This window comes from Manduca sexta, chromosome 11, assembly GCF_014839805.1.
Source record: "Manduca sexta isolate Smith_Timp_Sample1 chromosome 11, JHU_Msex_v1.0, whole genome shotgun sequence".
Classification (NCBI taxonomy): domain Eukaryota; kingdom Metazoa; phylum Arthropoda; class Insecta; order Lepidoptera; family Sphingidae; genus Manduca; species Manduca sexta.
In genome coordinates, this window is record NC_051125.1 from 5459141 (window position 1) to 5482804 (window position 23664).

The 23664-nt window shown below is 33.3% G+C and overlaps 1 protein-coding gene across 9 annotated transcripts in view; it reads left to right on the top strand.

Annotated features, from left to right (window-relative positions):
* LOC115442957 (apoptosis-stimulating of p53 protein 2) overlaps positions 1-23664 on the top strand; it is a 228154-nt gene that overhangs the window by 184055 nt on the left and 20435 nt on the right. For all 9 annotated transcript variants that reach the window (XM_030168253.2, XM_030168262.2, XM_030168220.2 and 6 more), the window contains 2 exons: positions 9276-9422; positions 19030-19156. In XM_030168253.2, coding sequence (XP_030024113.2) covers positions 9276-9422; positions 19030-19156 — 274 coding nt within the window. The remainder of the gene's footprint in view (positions 1-9275; positions 9423-19029; positions 19157-23664) is intronic.

Consider the following 23664-nt stretch of genomic DNA (forward strand, 5'->3'; position numbering starts at 1 on the left):
CGAAGGAACGCAGTACGTTCCTGGTTAATGCCATTAAATTTTAATGAAATAAGCTCCGAAATGTTTTCGCGTTTAATTTGATTGCATCATATTGGATTATCTTCTAAATAAACAAACAATGCTAGTAATCCGAGTTTAAGCTACTGAATTTATAATTTACGTTGTAAAAACGGACAATTACTGTTCAACATTAATCGCTGAAGTTAAATTAAGTTGCCGTGTGTTTCGCATTCATCAATGTGTCGCGTTGTGTTACTTGCTGTACTCTTAGTTCGTACAATGGCGAGTATGTGGAGCGCGCAATAGAGTGTGCACTGGAGCGATTTTAACAATGTAACTTAAATTAAACATTGAGTAGTTGAGGATTATGCTCAGCTTAAATATAGCGTAAACTTTACGGTTAACCATAAGGACTAAATGAATTGTTCAAATAGGTACAATATCAATATTAATAAGATAAGATATTCTTATGTCTTTATTAGATTTAAAGTCCAATTAGATTTTAACTTCGTACATGTAACTCGCGAATTCTGTTGATGAAATAAGCATTATGAAAGTTTACAAGTACCAGCTGTTAGTAATATCATAGTTATATAACTATTACCCTTACAAATACTGTAGACAAGAGCTTCAAACTTTACCTTCGCTCACAAATTTAAACCAGACAAACATTTGCAGTTGGTAAGTTTTCGTATAGTATTATACGGCAGACAATACTGGCGTTCAACAAACCTAACCCGGCGCATTAAACAAACTGCAAAGGCTGGCTATTTGCTAAAAATACGTTGGTAAAACCCCTTGAAAAATTCAAATTGTTCGAATTTCATCGTTATTTCACACAAGCGAGCACGCAGAATACGGTACAATGCGTACGTATTCACTCAAAGGCATGATCTCTTTGACTTTTTGCTTTGCGGTGCCCACTGTACCATTCCATAGTGAATTGACCAACCGGTTCAAAGAAACTCAACGAAAACTGGAGCGTTGGAAAATCACAGCCAATTTTTTAACTCTTAATATTGAATGAAAAGTTAGCGCGAGAGCTGCACTCAAGATAATTTATTTTCATCTTAATCTTAGTTAAGGCCGCCGGTGTCCAAGGAACGGTGGCAACTCGAACGTTTCAACTATCGATCCTAGTTTTAAACGGTTTAGAAAATGCTGGCAGTTTGTAAACGCTCGTCGTGGTTGCTCAATATCACAGTTTTTGTTTGTACTCCTAACGAACTGTTGTAGTATGACGCAGATATCTTGGGAACCGGTGACGCGACATAAATTTATTAAAATACTGCTTCAATAATACGCTATGGCGTAATTATTTTTTTTATTTAAACCAACAGAAACGTAACCTTAATGCCAAAGTATGGCGCAGTTTAATTAATAGAAACTGTTGCAGGGTTTTTATATTATTGTAATCTTTAGAATTTAATAAAGGAAACAAGATTTCAAATTAAAATTAAATTATATGATTAGAAATTAATCGTAAAACATTAATATATGTTTGAAGTTATTACGTAATGGAAGATAAGCGTTAAAAAATTGTACGGTTCGCAAGTCAGAAGAAAAATAATATGCAATAGTGTACCATTAGGGATGTCGAATGTAAATACATTATTCATAGGAATTGAAGCGTGGCGGTACATTCGCATCCACGTTTTAACAAAGAGTCTGACATAGAAATTCACTTACTTTTATATGTGAGTGAAGAATTACCACCGATAACATGCAGCGAGTGATTCGGGCCGTACGAACTATATGGCCGTGGTCATGAAGCTGGGAGGCTTGTTTTATCAATAAAATAGACTTTACAAAATTCGTAAGCTAGTTAGATAACTTTCTTTTCCTTTTTCAGTGGTAGGCAGTTACTTATCCACATTTTGCCAGATAAGTTTGGTTTTGTTTTATAGGAGGCAGTTATCATTCACCTGGTACAAATATAGACAGGAGTCCGATATTGACCAGAAAATCTTAATAAGACGAACCGACTCGGGTATCGAATCCGTAACCTGCTCGGCTGTCGTACCAAATTACAATTTTGCCACTCAGGGAGTCAAACAAATGGAAATTATTAAATCAAATAACAACGACATACAGGAATAATTACTTCTGGGAAGGTGAATTCTGTGAATTAACCGATTCCATACCTTGCCACAAAATTTTATAATTAAGAGTAATATATATGTATTTACGTACGTGATCCATACTGCTTAAATCAGTAATTAAGGTGTTGTAATGTTAGTTTTTATGGCTTGCTATTATTATTGACCATACAAACAAATACATAATGTTTTAAAAGTTGGAACTTTCATTACCGCGCCTGGCTTAACACCACACTTCACTTACTTTTCTGATGAGGTTTGAGTGAAATACTATAAACAAAATTTTAATACCAATATTCACGTAAACTCGTATGTCGAATAAATTCGCAAACATTGGCACTCCCCATACAATCAATAGGACCAATCAGTGCCTCGAAGTATCTTCCGCACGCTCCGGGAAAGTTTTAAAGAGATCGAGAGCCAAATTGGCCAATTTGTTAAATTATAAACAAGCAAACCAATTGGAATATTTGAGTTTGTGTCTTTGTTAAATTGAAAGATAAATGTTGGTTAACTAAGTGCTGATTAAAAGCCAACTGGCGTACTGAGTTTTTATTGCGGTTGTATTTCATGCAAGTATATTGTTTTAGTTGGCCTGATTCTGTTTTGATTAAATTATGAGACAATATTAAGCTGTCTCGGAAACAGTTTTCATTTATGAGAAGCTGAGAGTGTAGGCCAAGAAGTTGGTTGTTGAGTATTTATAAATTAAAGCATATTTGTTTATTTTAATGGAACGACTATAGTATTATAGCTTATATTCAAAGAGCAATAGATACGGAAATTCATAACTCCACAACTTTATAGACAGTTATTTTAATACACATAAAGATCAAAATCGAGCAATGTGGCAATCCATAGTCTCTACCTACCCATATGCGATAGTGGTAGGATACTATGTATGTATCTTAAACATTTGTAATACATTACTATTACCGTTACATTGATGGCATCCAAGGACCAGACGAGTTATCTCGTCAGAAATAGTAAACCAGAATACTTTCTTCCACTTAACCTTAGTTTCAATGGCATGGTTATTTTTACGGCCCAGCGGTAATACGATTTATCTCCCTGTCAATACATCACAGGGCAGACGGGCTCGGCTATCAACAAGTGTCAAGATGTATAAATCCTCGCCGACGGATCCCTTACGACACCACAATGGTTAAGGGTTCCCGATGAGAAAAAATCAAGGAAAGTTTCTAAGCTTGTATACAAAATTCCATATTACGCTTTGAATATTGCCTATTTTATAGAGTAACATTTTATGATGATGGATAGTTGGATTCCGTTTTGACGTTTGTCTGCTCATCAAGTTTCGTATTAATTCATAACTACGTTGAAGACGCTAATTATTATACATTATTGTCATTAATGACGTGCACTAAAATATATGATCTGGTGTAGCCTATTTCCGTCTACGAAAGATGATTTAAGCAGAATTCGTTTCTAAATATATATGGAAAGTGTAATTTTACGGCACAGCTTGGCATTTGTTTTTCGCAATACGAAATTAAAGGAAAGGAAATCTAATACGATGGTCACTTATAGGATCGCTAGCCAGCACAACTTTTATCTCCAGCAAACTCGGGTAGTAAAGTATAGTATATTCATTTTAATTGCATATTCGTTTCATTCAAATATATTAAGTAAACATTTTTTTTTGTTTTTTAAATCTTTTTACTCAGCTACCCTTTGCATTACCTACTAACTATGAACCTAAAAACTTAAAGATGCGACTTGCCATTGATTTTTTTCGATATTGAATTGAGATTTCACCTCACTATTGTAATCTATCGAAATTGCCGTCATAGTATGCCGGTACTATAATCACTATATTAATAATACCTTAGTATTATAACAAACATAATACTATATATAAAATGTTCATTTCCTACTGTTATTACAATAATATTAAACTGTAATGAACATTTTTGCGATCCAGTTTTGTTATGTTAGGCAAGTTATCTGAAGCGCTGCTTTCAATTCGCCTGGACGTTTACGAAAAACTTTTGTCCTACAGTTGTTTTTAATTATTCCGTGAATAATAGTAACGGGCATTTATTTCGTGTCGTTGTTTAATTTGCAAAGTACAAAAGGGACTCTAATTATGTCTTTATTTGATACGTTAACAATAAAAGACATAATTAGTCTTGATGGCGCAGTTGTATTACAATACGACTGCACTGTTGAGGTCTCGGGTCGATTCCCGGGCAATATAGGCTCGCCCCCTATCATGGGACGGAATACACGGAAAGTGAAATGAAATGAATGCACCAGTTGCGTTTTTGCCTACCTCATTGGGGATAAAATGGGTGAGTGTGTATGGATTTGATGACTGTGCCTTAAAAGGGACTAGCTAAACTATTTGTATATATTAAAATAAAAGTATTTTATGGATTTTAATCACGGATTAATACATATATCCGAAAAAGTTTTATTGCAATATCTTACATTCGCGTAAACAAAAGATATAATTGTTATGTATATAATACAATTTCGTGTGATTCTTCCACGTATTTTGCACATTTGTTGCAAAAGTAGAACCACAAAACTGGTTCTATTTCATTTGTGTTCACGGTAACTTATTTCAAGAATAGAAAAGGTTTTGTTTAGGATTGGATGATATACATGCGCTTATACAGCGAGTAACGGAGAAATGTAGGTATAAAATAGGTTTATATAGACGTAAAAGGAAAATCAGATTAGGTGCCTTTCGTTGAATAAATATATTTGTATTACGTAACCTACAAAAATAAATATAAATATTCTCTGAACAATTAAATAAGCCTACTAAACCCGACCATTAACCAACCTTTTGTTGTATAACAATAAACGCAATGAAAGTCACATATTTCGGTCGCACAATACAATACATTATGCCTAAGTCAGAAAGGAGACCATCTGAATTGTGGAGACAAATCCAAACAATCGCGAGTAATGCCGCTTATATAAAAGCTGGGCCACTTTGCTGACCTACTGCTATCGCTGAAAGACACTCATATTTCGAGCCATATCCGTTAATCCTGCACGACCAACGTTGTGCCCACGGAATAGACATTCTAGATACAACAAACTCTGCAGCTAATGGAAACAACTGTAAAAGATTGCTCTGTAAATACGATTTTATTAGTGAAGATATTGCCGAAGGAAAAGCAATGATAATAAATTTTGTGATATTTTATTGTAGACTCTTGAGGTTGGGTTAATGAACATTTGCCTTTATTTATTACAATCGGATATTTACAATTAACTTTCGCTCGCGCCTTGATTCGCATGGAAAGTCTCGAGAAGTAACCATTTTAAGTTGACCTCTGCAATGAGTATAATTTAAAATATTATGAAAAGGTTATGATGTGTTAAATATAAGGAAAGATTATTAGAGTTTTTTTTTTGCGCGGAAGTCAATTTATTGTGTGTTTTGATGAACTACGTTAATTAATTGTAATAATGTTCGGGGGAGGCCCTTGTTTCGCATTGGACATTATGCTACTGATGATGATGAAGATAAATGTTTTAAAAAAATGTGTAACTACACGTTTCGTTTACAATATTCGTATATGATTAAGAGACATAATAGACTGTACCACAAATCACAAGGTTCTCTTCACATTAAGTTAAATGCGGTTCCCAGCCGTTGTCGGCAGTGTGCGGTTTTGCGGTAGATGTTATACTGCCTTCAGAGCCAAAAATCCATCGTTTAGAGTCTCGTGTATAGTTAACCGACTGATATTTGGGATCGACGATGTTTTTGCTTCATCCCGTCAATACACTATATATTATATCCATTGTATACATATACAATACATATGTGATATCGATAGGTCTTAAGTAAACTTTCGTGTCTGGAAAAAATGCTATTTTAACTTTTTTCAAGATAATAAATAAAGAGATTTTTTGGTTTTGTAGTTAACAGTACCTAGGATAACGAAACGCTAAAAAAGATAAAATCGCTATTTTTTTCAGATACGTTAGTTTACATAGGAGCCATGGATATTATATAATATATGCGAAAAATAATGCCATTTATGAACGTTTAATTATTTGAGGAAATAATCATATTGATACACGAAGCAACTTAGAATACCGCTACAAATCATGATAGATTTTTACTTAGTCTACAGTGTTTGCTTATACCCAAATTCTTATCGTCAAGCAACCTCAAACCCCTCAAGGCAAGTCAGGCCTCGACAATGTATTTCAACTTGACTGCACGATTACCGAACCTTCACAACCATACTACATTGTAGAGTGCATAAGCTCACAACTAAATCACAGGAATAGAATTATCTCTATTAAGTTATCCCAATAGGGTTCAGAACGGTCATTAAACTACATTAGAATCCCTACGGATAGCCCAAAGATATTAAAACTAAACCGGTCTCTGTTACGACAATATATCGCTTAAGCACATTCAAACTAAAAAGGTTATAATTATTTTCGACTTTCTTCCCTGTTAAAGTATTAAAATATTATGATAAATTATTGACTATTCAAAATTTAATGAAACTAGCTGTCTTTAATTAACTGTAATTATTATTGTTTATATGATTTCAAAAAATGTGACAGTCATATTTTTCATCCAAAGTTTATAAAATTTACTGTAAAAATTTCAAGGACCAAAATGTATTTTCATACGAGTTTCTACGCGATTTTAATATGCAAAACGTATTAAGGCCGGTGTATCGGTCGGGGCACGCGCACTTTGTTCACACCGCACGTCGGCTCCGAGGTTTTTGCTTTCAAATTAACAATGCGCTAAGAACTATGAATCCCTGGCGGCTTCTGTATTTTCCGCGTGTATTATCGAGTTATCTAAGGCTAAATTACAATTTTATATGGCCTAGAGGGATTATAAATAAGTAGTATTTATTGCGAATATTTCAAAGCTTTTGAATAATGCACATTGAAAGCTTTATAGAGTGACCATTTTAAGATGACCTATTAGGTGTGGGTCTATAATGTATATGTACCCGTATTTGTAGAATTCAAGCTTCAACCTAGGAAATATACTTTTAATTAAAAAGTCTAATGCATCGGTCTTATTTAATTAGATTAGAATTTAAGTAAAATTATAAACATAATGTTTTCGATAGGTATCCCTATATTAAAGTTAAGTAGTGAGGAGACAAACAAAACTTTATAATGCTTTTATATTATGTTACTAAATAGAATCAACTACATAGCGATAATAACCACTGTGTATATTCGTATTTTTTTTAATCATGATTCATTTAATAGTCAGAAGTAAGGAATGGCAGAGCGTGAACCACCTTACAATTCTAGTTACGATTTATTTCATAATAGAGATCTCAACTTATCCCAGCTACACGGAAAGTTTCAATTGAGTGTGTCTAAAGAAAAATTGTTAAAGTTTCCATTTATATTGAGATTTGTAATGTCTTTTTCTTTAAAATTAAATGAAACTTTTTTCACGTATTTCATCTATTACATATCTTAGATTTGTTATTATATTCGAAACTTTTACATACAGGTCCATCATTACAAATGGTGATCGAGGCAATCATGTTTTTACACAAATTTCATTAAAAGTGTCACTCACTGGATAAATAAAGCTCATATATATTTTTGCGTCAAGCATTGTATTACATAACTCCTAATATTTGTATAGAAATAACTAAAACTAATAAATAAACTACTAATAAAAGTCTAGTTAAAATGTTCCAATCGTTTTATACAGAAAGCCAGACAAAGAAAAACACCGAAAAATAATTAAAACACATTTAAGGTTTCGGTAAGACGCGAATAAACTTAAGAAAAAGTATTTATTTCGAAATCTCAGACACTTCGAGTTCGTTTTTTCGTTTAGATACCACCAAGAATTTATGAAATATGTATACAGTGTCGTGTTACAAGTGGTGCGCACTGTAACATTCGTGTTCGCGAAATCCAAGCTGTTACACGAACGTTCCCGGTGAGTGCTCACCTTAAGTGCGAAATACTTCGAGTAAATTACATTTCCCTACGTAAGAAGTTCGAGGCGCGATGGCTAACGATCAAACCGCTGCTGACGGAGAGCCACTTGACAACCACGTATAACTTTTAAATACCTATTACTACATATTTGAATTATCGAGTAAAAGATTATGATTATAACTATTTCGTCATAATTTTTCACTTTGGTAATCTCCTCTTGTTTTGTTAATATTAAATTTGTAGATGTTGATGTATGTGGTTTAAGTCACCTTTGGAATGATGCTTTAAAAAGGTTATAGAAACTAGGTTGATATTAAATATATTAAACTCATATAAATAAATACTTCAGAACTTTCTTGTATAACCATAGTGTAACCAGGGTTCATTTGTACTTCCTCACCTTTACGATTAAGGAATTTCCCTAGGTCTCTATCTACACATCTCAATATGATTTTAACTTGACATTTGTATATCATTGTAATACTTGTTATTTTTATCGTTAACGGTTCTGTAATATTATTTTTAATCAAACCGAGTTGACTTTTAATTTCCCATGGGAAATGGTATAAGACTGTCACGTAATTGAGCTAAGAAGTATTTGCATGTTGAAATGAAATACGCTAAAAATATTTGATAAAATAATAAACCAAGTTATGTTCATATATATTTTATATACATTACATTACATATTATAAATTTTATAATTGTAACAATAAAATGCATTTTTATCAGGATGTTTTGAAATAGTCCAGCGTTAATAGTTTTTACTGCTATGAGTCCAGATTAAATGAATTTAAATCATCTTACTCATTTTATAACCATTAGCGGGTAATTATGACAGTGTTAGATTGCCTTTCTTAGCAGTGCGGAATGAATTCTTTTTCAAAAACTCAGCATCTTGCTAATATAATGTCATAATTTATTTTTATTATGAAACTAGAGATAGATTACGTATGGTGAGACTTGGGTGCCGATCAACAAAGTATCAGTTGAAATAACTGCATTTGCATTATCTTTAGTAGGAAAATCCTGCAGTCATTAATTGTCTATTCATGCACTGAATTCTAGCATCATATTAATATTGAATTTATTACTAAGCTATTGCCAAAACTTATTAACTATTTTATATCTAAAAATTGATGACTGATAACCGTTATTACTTTACCGCTGTTACTTCTGTTAATAACAAGTTATTAATATAATAGAATATGTAAAATATGAATAATAAATTGTTTGCAGTTGGGGGAAGGGGTGGAGTTGACGTTGGGCGAGCTGCGCGCCATGGCGCTCCGACAGCAACAGCAGATCGACACGCAGCACCAGCTGCTGTGCGCGAAGGAGCAGCGGCTGCGGTACCTCAAGCAGCAGGAGGCGAGGCAGCATCAGGTAAGCACCTTGTATTAATTACCGCCATGAGTCAGGAGCGTCATCGTGAACTTGGGATGTGATTCATGTAGTTCTAGGTTCAATTCTCACAGCAAAACTAAAATTTATACTTAAAAATCGCTGCCTCACTATATGGCGAGGGATTATACTAGGGATGGTTGGTATTACGTGTTCAATCACAATTCGCATGTGAGGCAACCCTGATTCGTGTAATTTTTTATCATAAAAACCCTGGCTAACCTTTCAAAGAACATAGAGCTACGTTTACACTATTTTCTTACTATGTTAAAACATTTTTTTTTATTATAAACGTCTTAGTAAGTAGTAGGTAGTGAAAATTCCATGTTTCATTTTAAATAAACGTTGGGATTGTCCAAAATACTCACAACCTCGAACGAGTTCAAGGAATTATACCGACCCGGACATCGGTACTATAAATACTCATATTGCATAAAAACGGATACGATATTACAATATTTGGTTTATTTTATATGAAGGTTGACATTGGGTTTACTTTACTCTCCTCCGGGACTGGGCCTACTTAGCGGTTATATACTTTACTATTAAAGCTTTTACGCCGTAATTCCCTTGGCGGTGTTATACATAAATTATGTTAGTCTCTTCACCTATGTGGGAGAATAAAACGGGCACTAATTAAATCCTACCGGCTTTGAATTTAATGTTCACAACCACGTTGCAGAAGCTTTTGCCAAATTATTAAAGTTTTACTTAAGGGTCATGTCAAGTAGAGAATTTTGGTATAATTTCTGTTAAATTAATTTTAAATTAGGGATTTTGTAGTTGGTAGGTAAATGTGACCTCGTAGACGAATACGTCACCGCTCTACTCTTTTGTTGAAGAAACGTCATTGTGTACTTTTCCGAGATAAAAGTAGCCTATATTTTCTTAATTTAGGACATGGTTTATCTCTGTGCCAAACATCATCAAAATTCGTTAGCGGTTTCTGCGTTTACTTTTACACATTAAAACATCACAAATTTACTCGTTTTATTTATATCTAATATTAGTATGATCACCTTCATATAATTCATGCTTAGAAGCCATTTATTTAGAAAAACCATCCATATTGTGACCGATTTATATTTTTCCTCAAAACCAATAAATCCACTCTTGGCCGCATCGGTTGTATTCCTCGGTTTATAAAAAGTATATTAATAGCCACACTGACTGTCTTTGACAGTACTTTGCCGTCGAATTGTTTAGTAGATCAAAAGGCATTTTTAGATTATGTCGGGGTCGTATAAATTTCATTTTGTTTTCTTCTTTTCGTTTTAAAACAACCCTGCCTTTTCTTAGTAATGTTTTTATTTTGTTTCAAAATTAAGACATCTTTGGATCAAGAGTGGGCGGCTTCCGTTTCTTTTATTCGACATCCGGACAGATAAGCTTGTTCTTTACGTATTGTTAAATTTTTTTAAAGAAATCAAAGGAGAATCATGAAGTAATTTGTATGACATAATTTGTACATATGTCTCTGACAATTATAATTCGAATATAAAAGCGTTTTAGTTGTATGTTTTAGAAATATGCCGAACTACATTATTTTTCTTAACCTCACCTATACAGACACTGATTCCCGCAGGGCTAGATAGGAGTGTGCATGCCGCGGTACCCAGTATTCCCCAAGCTAATTCCTTAACCAGACCATAAAACTCAACTAATCTATCAGCATAACATTACTTAGGCAACAATTTTTTGAATCCCAACACGCGCGAATTTTGATTGCTAGATATAGGGCACGAATTCAAAATCTCTCGGATTTAACGGCTTAAGTTCAAATTTATTAGGCGGCTTTATGAATTATGTTATCAATTTATATACACAGACGTGTTTATTGTTTATGTCTAGAGTTAACTAAATTGCTAAGACGTAATAAAATAAATTTATTACTTGAGTACTGATCTTAGACTTGGACTTAAGTCTACGTATAAATGCCAATATAAATGATTTAGATATTGTTATCAATATCTTTAACAAGTTACTATTACAGATACTAATCCAAATTAATCTATACTAATATTATAAATGCGAAAGTTTGTATGGATGTTTGTTACTCAATCACGGCAGGACGGCTGAACGGATCTGGATGAAATTTAGCACAAAAATAGATCACAGTTTGGTATAGAACATTGGCTACTTTTTATTTCAGGAAAATATATAGTCTTTTATCCCAAGGAACTTTTCACCCGAGCTTTGTCGCGAGCGAAAGATTGTATTAAACATTTAAGTAATTATACCTGTCTATTACGTTTTAATTGCTTTACTACAACAATAACTCTGATTAAATTTGATTTGGATTTATAACTCCAAGAAAGGAGTTTTTTTTTAAATATTTGTCATAAATTTGTACGCGATCGAAGCCGCGAATTAACTTATCTTTACTACCCACGTATACATAAATCATGCTCTCACCGATATAGTAATCTCATAGCCGCGTAACTATTTCATAATCCGATGTTACGTTGGTGGATTGAGATCTACTGAATTATAAACAGGGTCTTTTGACATAGCGTCAGAAAATGATGTCACATACTCGTCTCTACCTCAGTTAACATTGTGCAAAAAATCATTAATGAATAATGAATATGTCCACCAAAAATTATAGTTTTACTCTTTTTATATTTTTACCAATTTGTAATTTAGTGTGAGTGTGTCGTACGCATGAGTGAATTTCTGACTGAAAGCGTAACTTTGCCGCTGCGACAAATTATCTAAGTAATAGTAGCAACATTAGGACGTGTAAAATTAAATTTATTTTGTTCACAACTTAAAGTTTTCATTTTACATCTCCAGTTTTAGTAACCTATTCATGCTTTCTCTGCATTGTGTACTATAGTTTATACCTTAAACTGATTTTGAAAAGAGCAACACCAGAGTTTCTTGCCCGTTCTTCCCTGGTGAGAACTGCTTTCCGAACTGGTAAATTAATATTGACGGAATCTAAATAATGTATAAAATTTTACAGGTTTAAATAAATTATTTCCTTTCCTATTGTATTTATTTTCAAGAAGTATGTGGTTTAATTTAATAACGCAATGTTAAGATGACCCTGTATAGCGTATGTTTACTACTTGACTCTAGGCCGCTGCAATCATCTGAACATCAAAGTGCCACTCACGAGAGTATGCTTGTTTTTGAAATAGATTTAGTCTTGTCACTAATTAATAAATTAGTGTAGTTCAATGTGGAAATTAAGGATAATCTCTTAACAATTGAGTTGTAGATTAGATAGCAGTGGTGAAAGGTGAAATTTTTCGCAAGGAAACCTGACACAATATATTATTACTAATATACACGAATGCCGTCTGCAAGACATACTAATGATAATAAGATTATATATAAAGAGAAGCCGACGGGAATCGGGTTATATGGACCCTTCACCACTGTTGGAGAGATAGGTCTTTTACTAAATAAACTTAACGCTGATTGGAGAAAAGGCACGGTTTAAGCAGGTGAATCTGTAAGTATACATTTTTACACACGAGTTACTGATGAATCAGGTGGGTATTGTGTTTAGCACTAAAAAGATTATCAAAGATTTGTCCCCTAAAGAGTTTACTGAGAAGGCAGTTATTTACTTGCACACGGTTATTCAACTATAAAATTAAAGTAGACCTGTTTCGTGTCACATATAGGTACAGTTCTAATACAGTACGTTATTAATTTTCAATTAATTCAATCAATGATCAAAGTCCAAAAGTTTAGAGTACGCAACATTAACACAAATCAACGAGCAATAAACAAAAAAATACCTTTGAATTGGCGCAGTTCAATCAAATGTTACATAGCTATGTAATGTTTACAAAGGTCGATAAAAACGAACTGAAATCGTACGTACACATAATGAATTGATTGTATATAAAGTTGAGCCAGAAAATATATAAATTACTAACATTTGCTCGTGCCTCTGCACACTGCAGTAAAAGTCCGTATCAGAGATAAAAAGTAGCCTAGTAGTAGGGACTTAGGGATTTTGTAGCTTTAAATTCACGGAAAGAATTTGCATTCCTAACTTAGTTACAAACACGAGTGTATAAACAGCTTATTCGGTACTCATAATTCAGTTATATATTCAAGCACAAATTATTATCTAAATGAGGCATTAGAGTTGAATAAGTAATTCAAGAGAGAGGTTATTACATGTATGAGCATATGAACTTATAAGTTTTATATTAATATTTATTCATGAAGTAAAAATGTAAGGCTTCACGTAGTTATATTACGGTACGACTGCAGTGGTGAGGTCCCAGGTTCGATCTTCGCGGGTCGTTCAAAGTGATATTGAGATCTTCTCCTGGGTATCGGGCACAAATTCCAGACTCCGGACTGATGTCTGGAGTCTGGAATTTTCGCCTAATGTGACGATAGGATCGCCCCCTTATCACACCATGGGACGGAATACACACTTCAAAAGTCGGTGCACTAGTTGCGGTTCTGTATACATCTTCGGGGATAAAACGTGTGGGTATGTGTGTGTCCTTCCAGACATAATATATACGCTAAATTCAGCGGCAGTAAGCAGGGGCACCCAAAACCCGAAGTAACAATCTATTTGAGCATTTGCTAAGCTTAGTCAACAAGTCACAGCTGCTTCTATGTATTGGCGGAGTTTGCAAATAAATCCATTCGATTACGCAGTTGGCGTCCCAACTGGATCCTAACGTACGAGAATAAAATCTGTTTTCCGCATTTAAATGGGACTATACGAATATTGTGATGTCTTTAAAGTCGTATTTCGTGTATGTCATAAAATTTAATAGTTTGTTTTTCTCGAAAGTTCTCACATATTCTTTAAGGCAGATATTGATACTCAAAATAGATATCTATTTATTAATTCATGGCTTGCTGCCGTATCCTGCCTTTATTAACAGTCACACGTTTTAATTTAGCTTTATTGCCAAATATAGTTTATAGCATTCGAACGCGCCATTGTATATAGGTGGCACAGCTTTGTTCGATACGCAATAAAATTATTTGGAATTCGTGTCCACTCGACTCGCGCACATACCAACTATTTCGATAATACTTGTGATAAAATTGAACAAGGCCCGATAGTCACGCAGTACAATAAATCAGTCCAAAATTTTAAGGACGCTTTACGATTTTAGGCTAGTAGGCATAGCAATAAAGATTCCGAGGGCAACTGAAAAATTCTTATCGAAAATATTCCTTTCAAATACTTTGAAGTCTCATCCTCACTGCCACCCTTTCCTTTTAATTAAATCAATATGCTTGACTTTCCCCATTTTTAATATCTAAAGGGTCGAATAAAAATATTTCGTACTATGCCTGATTTTACTAGTGTGCTTGCTATTTAAAATGTAGTCTTTGAAATCCATAACATTTTCAAAAGGTTTTTACGGTTTTAAATAATATTTATGTTTAGTATGAATCATAAACAGCGTTCTTTGTTTTAATTCACAACACGGCTTTACAATGGGCTAGAATTGTTTTACAAAGGGAAGATTTAAATTATGAAAAGGTAGCTAAATGAAGCTTAGACAGACACGTAAAACTGAACCTCACACAAGGGCGTACGCGTTAAGATTTAAAATAAATTTTACCTTCATCGTACCTTTACCTTTTCGTAGATAAGTAAAGGTATTGTCACACAATGCTGTATTACAATAGCTAAGGGTGCATATAGCCCGATTTCTGCCGCTTCCGTTTATGTAGAATTTAATTATCATTAGAACGATTTGCAGACCGTATATATGTTAGTACCTATATAGATTCCATGTACTGTTTTATAATTGTGTCCTTAGATAAGCCTATTACCAGTTTCACCGTTAACAGTTTAAGACTCCGGTCTTATACTCAACATAAAAACCCAATATATTTTTATCTTACCCGGGAATCAAACCCCAGGCCTTCAACACGCAACATGGCGGTCGTATTGTGTGTCGCAATATAACCGCCACGGAGTTTGAAATTTCGTGTTAATAAAGCGTAAGAAATTACCCCCTTGAACCAACAACTTTGCAGTTGAAGTTTATTTCGACGCTCTATAAAGTTATAAGAAATAACAGTCTGTCGGTTTACAAGATCCTGAGTTAGTATATCTATTGGTATATCCATTTCTGTAAGCAATACAACTTGGTCGAGTAGCATTATGACGAATGAATATTAAACCCTATTTTTTTCAATAATTGACTGGCTCGCCGGCGTACTTGTATTGCGTCAGCGGTGCGACACTGCTCTGAGACTCAAAGTTTGAATCCCGAGCTGGGCAAAATGATATTGAGTTTTTCTTCCCAGTGGCAGCCCGGAGTTTGGAATTCGTGTCCGGCATAGCAATAGGCTCGTGTCCTGTCATATCATGGGACGGAACACAGACGAAAAGTGGGTGTTCTGGTTACACCGCTTATCTCTTCTGGGATAATGGCTCGATCTGTCAATGTTGTGCTTAAATAATAACCAGCTTTGTCCAATATTACCTGTATAATACTACCTGACTACCTACTGACTACACTTACTCAAAGTACTTCGATGTGACTTAGGTTTAGATATTAATAAATATATCTCATCATTGAAAAAGATTTCAAATAAATATTTAATGTATTGAACATTGAAAATTAAGTAGTTTATAGGTAGTAGTACAATTTAGTTTCCATACAATTTATGTTTATATAACTCAGTAAGTATAAGCAGATGTTTATATTGTTAATTGTTTATTGTTTTTTATAGAGTCGTTTCCGTAGTATAATTTCAATTAGGGAATAGGTTTAAGGAATACAATCTAGTTTTAACGTAATTTAGTGCTTAAGTATTCTTTATAATGATTGTGACCTGTGTTATGCCTTTTGTTAAATAATTAAAAAAAAGAACTGTTTCAAGGGCTTACTTTCATTTGAGACGGCGTTATTGAACAAACAATTAACAAACTCAGTAATCATGATACGTCACATGTCACATTTAGGATAGCATTTAAGACGTCGATAATATTTATTAAGTAGTGAAAACCTTATGATGCAGACTTTAATTTGACAGTATTTCAACTGATATTGCACTTCAGAGTTAAACTAAGATTCATTTATTAATACGGCCCTAAATGGTCTTTAAAATCACATAGTTTCAAGTAAGTGCTTGATTAGGTACGCATGGATAATCTTCACAACACTGAGAATAAGTTACTAAGTATGATAAATGCTTTTGAAACTACTGGAAAATATATCGGTTCAGAAATTCTATCTAAGGGTTCGTAACAGTAACCATTTTAATAATAGTCGTGATATGTGAGTATTTTCTATCATAACAAATATGGAACAACATTCCCAGCGAAGTAAACGCACCCTTTCTAGGCGACATTCTAAGAAACCATATCTCGTTTCTTGCACTTTTGAAATTCCCGTGCCTCGGAACCCTTTAAAAGCTTTCCTTGGAATTCTGGCGATAATGTTTCAGAATACGAGCATTGTTTTTGCTTGACGAGCGGTTTGAGGATTTCCGGAAGGAAAATGTAATCTTTATTTTGATTCTAAATTAGGTATTTACTTTCACTCAAGATCTACATCCGAAATTAGATTGTTAATTAAGCGAGAGACCCGCTCTTAATAAAGTTTTGAGTTGATTTCTTGTAATTATCTCGCAAGGTTATAGAGAAACGAGATTAATAACGCGATTTTGTTTAATGAACACTATTTTAAATTATAGAAATTTGTTGGTTTTACTCGATATTAATGTAAGTGACTTCCAAATGTAAATATTGTGTTCCAGTCTACAACATACCTAGTTATTTAATTGGTGTGATATTTATACATAATTATATAGTAATATAGTAATAATACAATAGGTACTTCTATAGCTTTACTTAGTAACGTAAATAAATAAATAATGCGTAATTTATAAATGTTACAATTAATTATTCTCTCAAAAAGAATGGGGGACCAAAAACGCCAATATAAGATCTCCATTATGCTATAAAAGTCTAATATAAATAATATCGAAGCGAAAGCACTTATCAAGCGATATTGAATTGCCATCGATACTGTAAAAACTTGGTTGTATCTATCAGAACAGTTTGTAATGTACTATGTTGTTTGACGTAACTCGAGCTACATTGTGCCTTTATGAAATGTAAAAGTATTTTATTCGTTGTCATAACCTTTTCTATAATTTATAGTTGGAGACAACCGTGCCGTCTATAGTACGTGGCATAGAAATGTATTATTAATCCATTAATCAATAGGGTATTTGACTCATTTTTGGTTTTTTACGTTTTTGAAATGTACCTCATATACATTCGGAGATAGAATAGATTTATTAAAATTCGGAAGATATTCAACAAGTTGTAAGCCTTTGAATTTCGGTTGTAAGGGTCAGGATACGATAAAAGAGGTGCAACACGCGCATGTGACGTCATCGGGAATTACGATGCACGCGAAAGAATGAGATAGAGCTATATCCCTATTACACACCCACTCCTGCACATTGCAATATTTAAAACATGAATTATTGCCTCATCTCTCTGCCAATTTTATTAAAATTTTCACAGATGGACTTAATTGTCTTACTACGAGCATAAACATAAAAAAATATACGAAATCAAACACGGGAAAATATCTTATCATAATCCATATTTTTTATTCAGTTTTACGTGAATACTAAAGTCAAACATAGTATTATAAGTAATAGTTGTTCTATTTATAAAATAAATAATGTGAAATCAAGGCTATTTTGGTAATAAAGATACACTATTTCTATGTGCGCCAAACATTGTACATACAATTATGAAAATAAAACCCGCAATATCAATTTTGGTTTGAATAAAAAAACAATAATTCCATCGCTTATCGAGTTGCTGAGAGAGCTTCATACAATGGAAAATTATCCCGGAATCCTTAGGAGAAATTGTGAACCGATAAGAGGGATAAAATTAAATTTTCCTCGGTGTTAATAAATCTCTCGGGTTTCGCTCGGGCCGAGTTGGCCTAACGCGATATTTATCGCTCGACAAAAAAAAAATACACTCTTCTCACGCAATAAATACGGCTATAAAATAAACAGAATTGCCAAATCTGCGGCCGGATAAAGGCACGACTTTATCATAACGATATTCCTCTCGCGAGATTCGCTTTCAGATATTTTTGTTGGGATTAATCGAATTAAAATCGCTGATTTTGTATCAGGGTATTCATTTTAACGTGGGCCTTTGTGCAATTGTCTTTTGTGTCGATTATATTTTTAATTGAATATTTCACCGCTTTATTATTTTCGAGAAATATCGAATATAAAATTTATAATTTGACTAGATGTTGCTTGCGACTTCGCCCGCGTGAAAAGTCTTTTCCGTTACAAAAGTTCCTTACACACTTTCGACGTCAGGGCTATCATTTAAAAAAAGGGATTAATTTTTTTTCCCATACGAATAAAATAAGATAAAAGTAGCCTATGGTAATAATTCAGGACATGGTCTATCCTTGTGCCAAGTATCACCAAAAACTATTTTGCTGTTTCTGCGTTTACTTCTAAAAAACATACATATATACATATAAACATTTTTACAAACTTCCGCATTTATAGAATTAGTATGAAATAAGATATAAAAAAGTAAGATTAGACTAAAATAAGAAATTATTATCGCCAGGTGGCAGTAGAAGGCGAGCGGTTAAGGCGGTTACGAGAGCGCGTAGAAGCGCAGGAGCTGAAGCTACGACGGCTACGAGCGCTACGCGGGCAGCTTGACAGAAACAAGCAGGCGAACATCGCACTTAGTAAGTTGAATTATGAAGAATTTTTTTATGCAATTTCCAAACAATGTAAACAAATTGACCTGTGATTTTATAGAATATCTAAATGTGTAGACATAAAATATTAAAATTGAAAGTGTGTAAGTTAAAATTTAAGCAATAACTTAGAGTTTTGGTTATATACTTTGAATCTTGTATCAGGACACTGAAGAAAATTACGTTTAACTTTCACAGTTGTTAAGCAAATTAGTTGTTTGTATTGGAGTTATATTGGATGTTAAATATTCTGTATTTCGAAAAAATACTGTCGTTTGGCGATTATTCAGGTTATTGTCATAAACGTCAATTTTTTTAATTGTCGAACTAAAGTACTAACGCGTGAAAATATTTGCATAAGAGAGATGACGTTATAGTGACCTCTTTTGCTGTAAATTGCTTTTCCAGCGAATATTTAAACATATTCTACTGAGTATAAATATTTAATATAAGTAATGATTGCAAATCAAAACAATTCGGTTTGTGATATAAAAGAATTGAAAATACTTAATCTTATTTGTTATTTCTCTAAATATAAAATTTAGAGAAATAACAACTACAAATCTTCTTTCATAAGATACTATTTCAGACGCACAAATAAGAGGCATAAAAGTCATCATTCTGTATTAACTATTACATTAAAATCACGCTTGCCGTCCAACCTGTAACAACGCCTTATGTCTAGCTGTCCGCCGCACACAATCAATAGACCTTATTCATTATGAAACGGACAATCAAGCGATCGATGTTATACAGCAGAAGTAAATATTTTACTGCAGACAATTCATAAAACGAGGGTGAAATCTGCTGTGAAATTAGTAGTTATTTATTACAAATCGTGGCACAAGTAATCGTTTACGAAAACCTATAATATTTTTCCACTTTAGGATTTCAACTCAGGCCTTTTCGGACCACAGATTTTAATATACGCTGATAATAGAACTATAAAGGAGACAATAACAGTCACAAGAATTTTGAGCAATAAAAATCTGACTTAAGTTGCTATAATACAGTGCAATGTGTAATATTGGTAGGTACAAAAACAGATTTTTGATTTCAAGTTCATTTTCAACATGGATTCTCAGTTGAGAGAATAGCAAATAGAATAGAAGAGAGCGACGAAGGTTTCTTTTTTATCGTATTGACAATTAAGCACCTAATATTACAGACTCTTATTTTTCACAACTTTTAAATACACCTAACATCAAAAATACATGAATATCCTGAAGCAATCTTTGGAATACGATTATTTATTTTTCCTCCAAATATTATCTCAGATCATCTTAGAAAGCTATTGCTGGTGTTCCCGGCATTCGATCCGCTGCAAATAGGTCGCATTATAAGATCAAGAGCATGCTATTTCGAGCAGCAGACGGACTGACATTGACTCGTTCATACATTTCACTTTTATTAAATATCGCTGCCAATGTTTGCCTCCATGGAGATAAAAGAAATATTACCTTGCACTACAAATGACCGTATATCATATCTTTGTAAAGAAAACGTTAACGTGTAATCAGATATTTATGCTGAATTTTTAAAATTGTACACTTTTTTTTTATTACGACCTAGTTTCGGAATATAAATTTATATGTATGCCTGACCGCTATATCATCGGATTAATATCCGCTCATCTAGATATCCATAGTCCATAAGTCACAATATTTCTTACGATAAGAATAGCTATTTATTATAACAACATTCTCTCTAACAAAGTTTGTTACACCTGTTTACTGATCGTATTTTAGAGCGCAGATTAAATCCAAGTTCCATTCGACTGATAGAGAACGGAGTGCAGTAGTGAAAAATCACGTTCACCTAATGGAAATGTCAATGTACTATCTCAATTCAGCAGACAGTCTGAGCGCGGCCCGAACACGGGCTTTATCAACCGATGACCACGCAGAATTACTCAGATGCAGCGTCAATCCGCCGACACTTCAATAGATTTACTGAAATACATTGTCGGTGGATTAAATATTAAGGCGATTATACAAGATATACAATCCTATCTCTAAGCTGCGAAGTTGGTTTGCGGTACGAAAGTAGGGTAGTGCCGCGTCAGAATATTGAAACGTTGGATAGCAAAGGGCACTGAAGATTGTGCATAGTAATAGCGTATTCAAGATGTTATACGTATCTTTGGTAGTAACATCAAAGGTTAAATAGTTTCAATTTTATGAAGTGCATACTTGAATATATAGAGTAGATTAATTATAGACGAAATACTTTTTTTTAGACTCAATACTGTCCATTTATAAAGAAGATTTTATTGTCACAGTATCGAAAAAAATATCTTAAATTTAATATCTATTTTCGTTTGTTGCCTTGACATACATATTTCAAGTGTCAAAATTTATTGCTGCAATGTGCTAATAGCATTTAGAGTTACCAATCAATACCGAAAATGTATTTATATGCGAAATCTTTCTCCATTAATGAATGACATGCAAATATTTTCATCACTTTCAATTAAATGCTTGAAACTAGCGCCAAAGTGATAAAAATAATTGGTCGACGTCCAAGTTTTGTAGTTCAGCAAATGAATTGTGTTTGGCCAAATACAATCGGAATCGGAGCTTTGTTTACCAAAGCAGGTCGAATATTTGCTCCCAATAGACGTATCTGGCACAAATTGTCGAGACACTTAGATGCCTGTGAAGCACCTTCATAGACGTGCTCGCGAATAATTCTATAATCTTCTAGCAACATCTAGGATTCAATAGATGCTAATCAACAACCTTCGGCGAGCTGCAGGTCGTATTAAGTGTTATAACTAATAACAAAAGTTATTATAATTTATAATTTTAAACTTGCTGGATAACCAAAGGGAAGCGGTAGACGTTTGAGTTATCGATTATTTGTGTTTCTTTGTGTATGGATAGTTTGAGTTTGAATGGACTTAATATGTTTAATATAAATGTATTTGGACCTTAATAATTAAGTAAATTGAATACAATTATTGTATTCATAATTTACTTTGAATCAATGAGTTTGAAAATGGATTCGGCTGATAAGGGTATCTATATAATAAAATTCATAATTAATTTTCTTGTTAAAAAAATTGAACCTTTGCCGCCCGATTTCTTTCATAATTTTCGAGACATCAAAGTCTTTATAACTTTCAATAAAGAGGGTTTCCTTTTATAAAAAAATCTTTTGCCACTTAAGCTTATTTCTCTATTGTTCATTTATATTATCAATTAAAATATTAAAAGACGTAGTTTGATGAAAATGATAATTTTCTTAAATAAAATTCTCGTCAATGAGCTGTTTCTTAGCAATTTTCGCAATAGAATATGCTTTTTATACTTGAATATGATTTATTTTTGAGATTATTTTATACAGAAAGTACTACTTATTATTCCTATTTTACCTGACTATTGTTATACTATTTAGGGTTACGAATTCAAACGTGTACAGTGGACAGAATTAATGATCTAGCTCCTATTCCTAATTTGGGTCTCCGACAATGGTTTGCGACGTGTATACCCAAAAATTTATTTATAATTCTACGAGCAGAAATAAGTTATTTTTTTTTTATGTTTTTATTTCGTTTACTGAGAGTCAGCTTCTATCGTCCTTATTATGGTTCTTTAAATAGAAAAACAAACTGCTGTAGAAACTTAAGTCATCAAATAAAAACTTTGCCCCACATACTGACAAGCAAACTATTTTCCTATCAAGTTTTTACTACTATTAGGCAGGAAATTTCCATCTAGAATAACCGCGAAGCTTTTATGAAAATTGGTTTTCGTTTAAGGGATTTTTTTATCACGGACAAGTTTAATTAAGTTTCTTATTTTATATTCGGCCCGTCAGGGCGCGTAAATAAGACGGTTTGTGCCGGTTTATTGATCCTGATTTGTCACAAGGCATGTTGGGGCACTCCAGGTGTGTTTTATGATGTTCCTAGTTCACCTTTGAATTTAATTTCTGTAAGATGTTACTTAACAACTTATATATTTACCCATGAAAGAGTTATCCGGAATAAAATTGTCTGTATGTATTTTCTCAGGGTCTCAAACTATCAAATTTCATCGAAATTAACGGTAGTTTTTGGGTTTATTGTTACTTAGCAACTTATATATTTACTAGCTTTTGCTCGCGGCCCTACCCATGAAAGAGTTATCCGGAATAAAACTGTCTGTATATGTTTTCCTAAGGTAAAGATAGCCTACGGCATTCCCAGGGTCACAAACTATCTATCAAATTTCATCTAAATCAAAGGTAGTTTTTGAGTTTATTGCGTTCAGACAGGCAGACGCAGTCAGGACTTTATTCTCAAATATGTAAGGATTAAAAGGGAAGAGGTAACTAAACGTAGCTGTAAATTAATTTTGAAGTGCTCTACAAATCTTTTGTGTTTTAATTAAACAATTTTTCTAGCTCTGTAACGGCATCGTTCTCATGTTTTCTCGCATTATTCTTTTGTAAATAAATAAAAGTTGAAAGTGGAAGATTGTAACGCTTTTATACCATTAATTAAGTGCCAG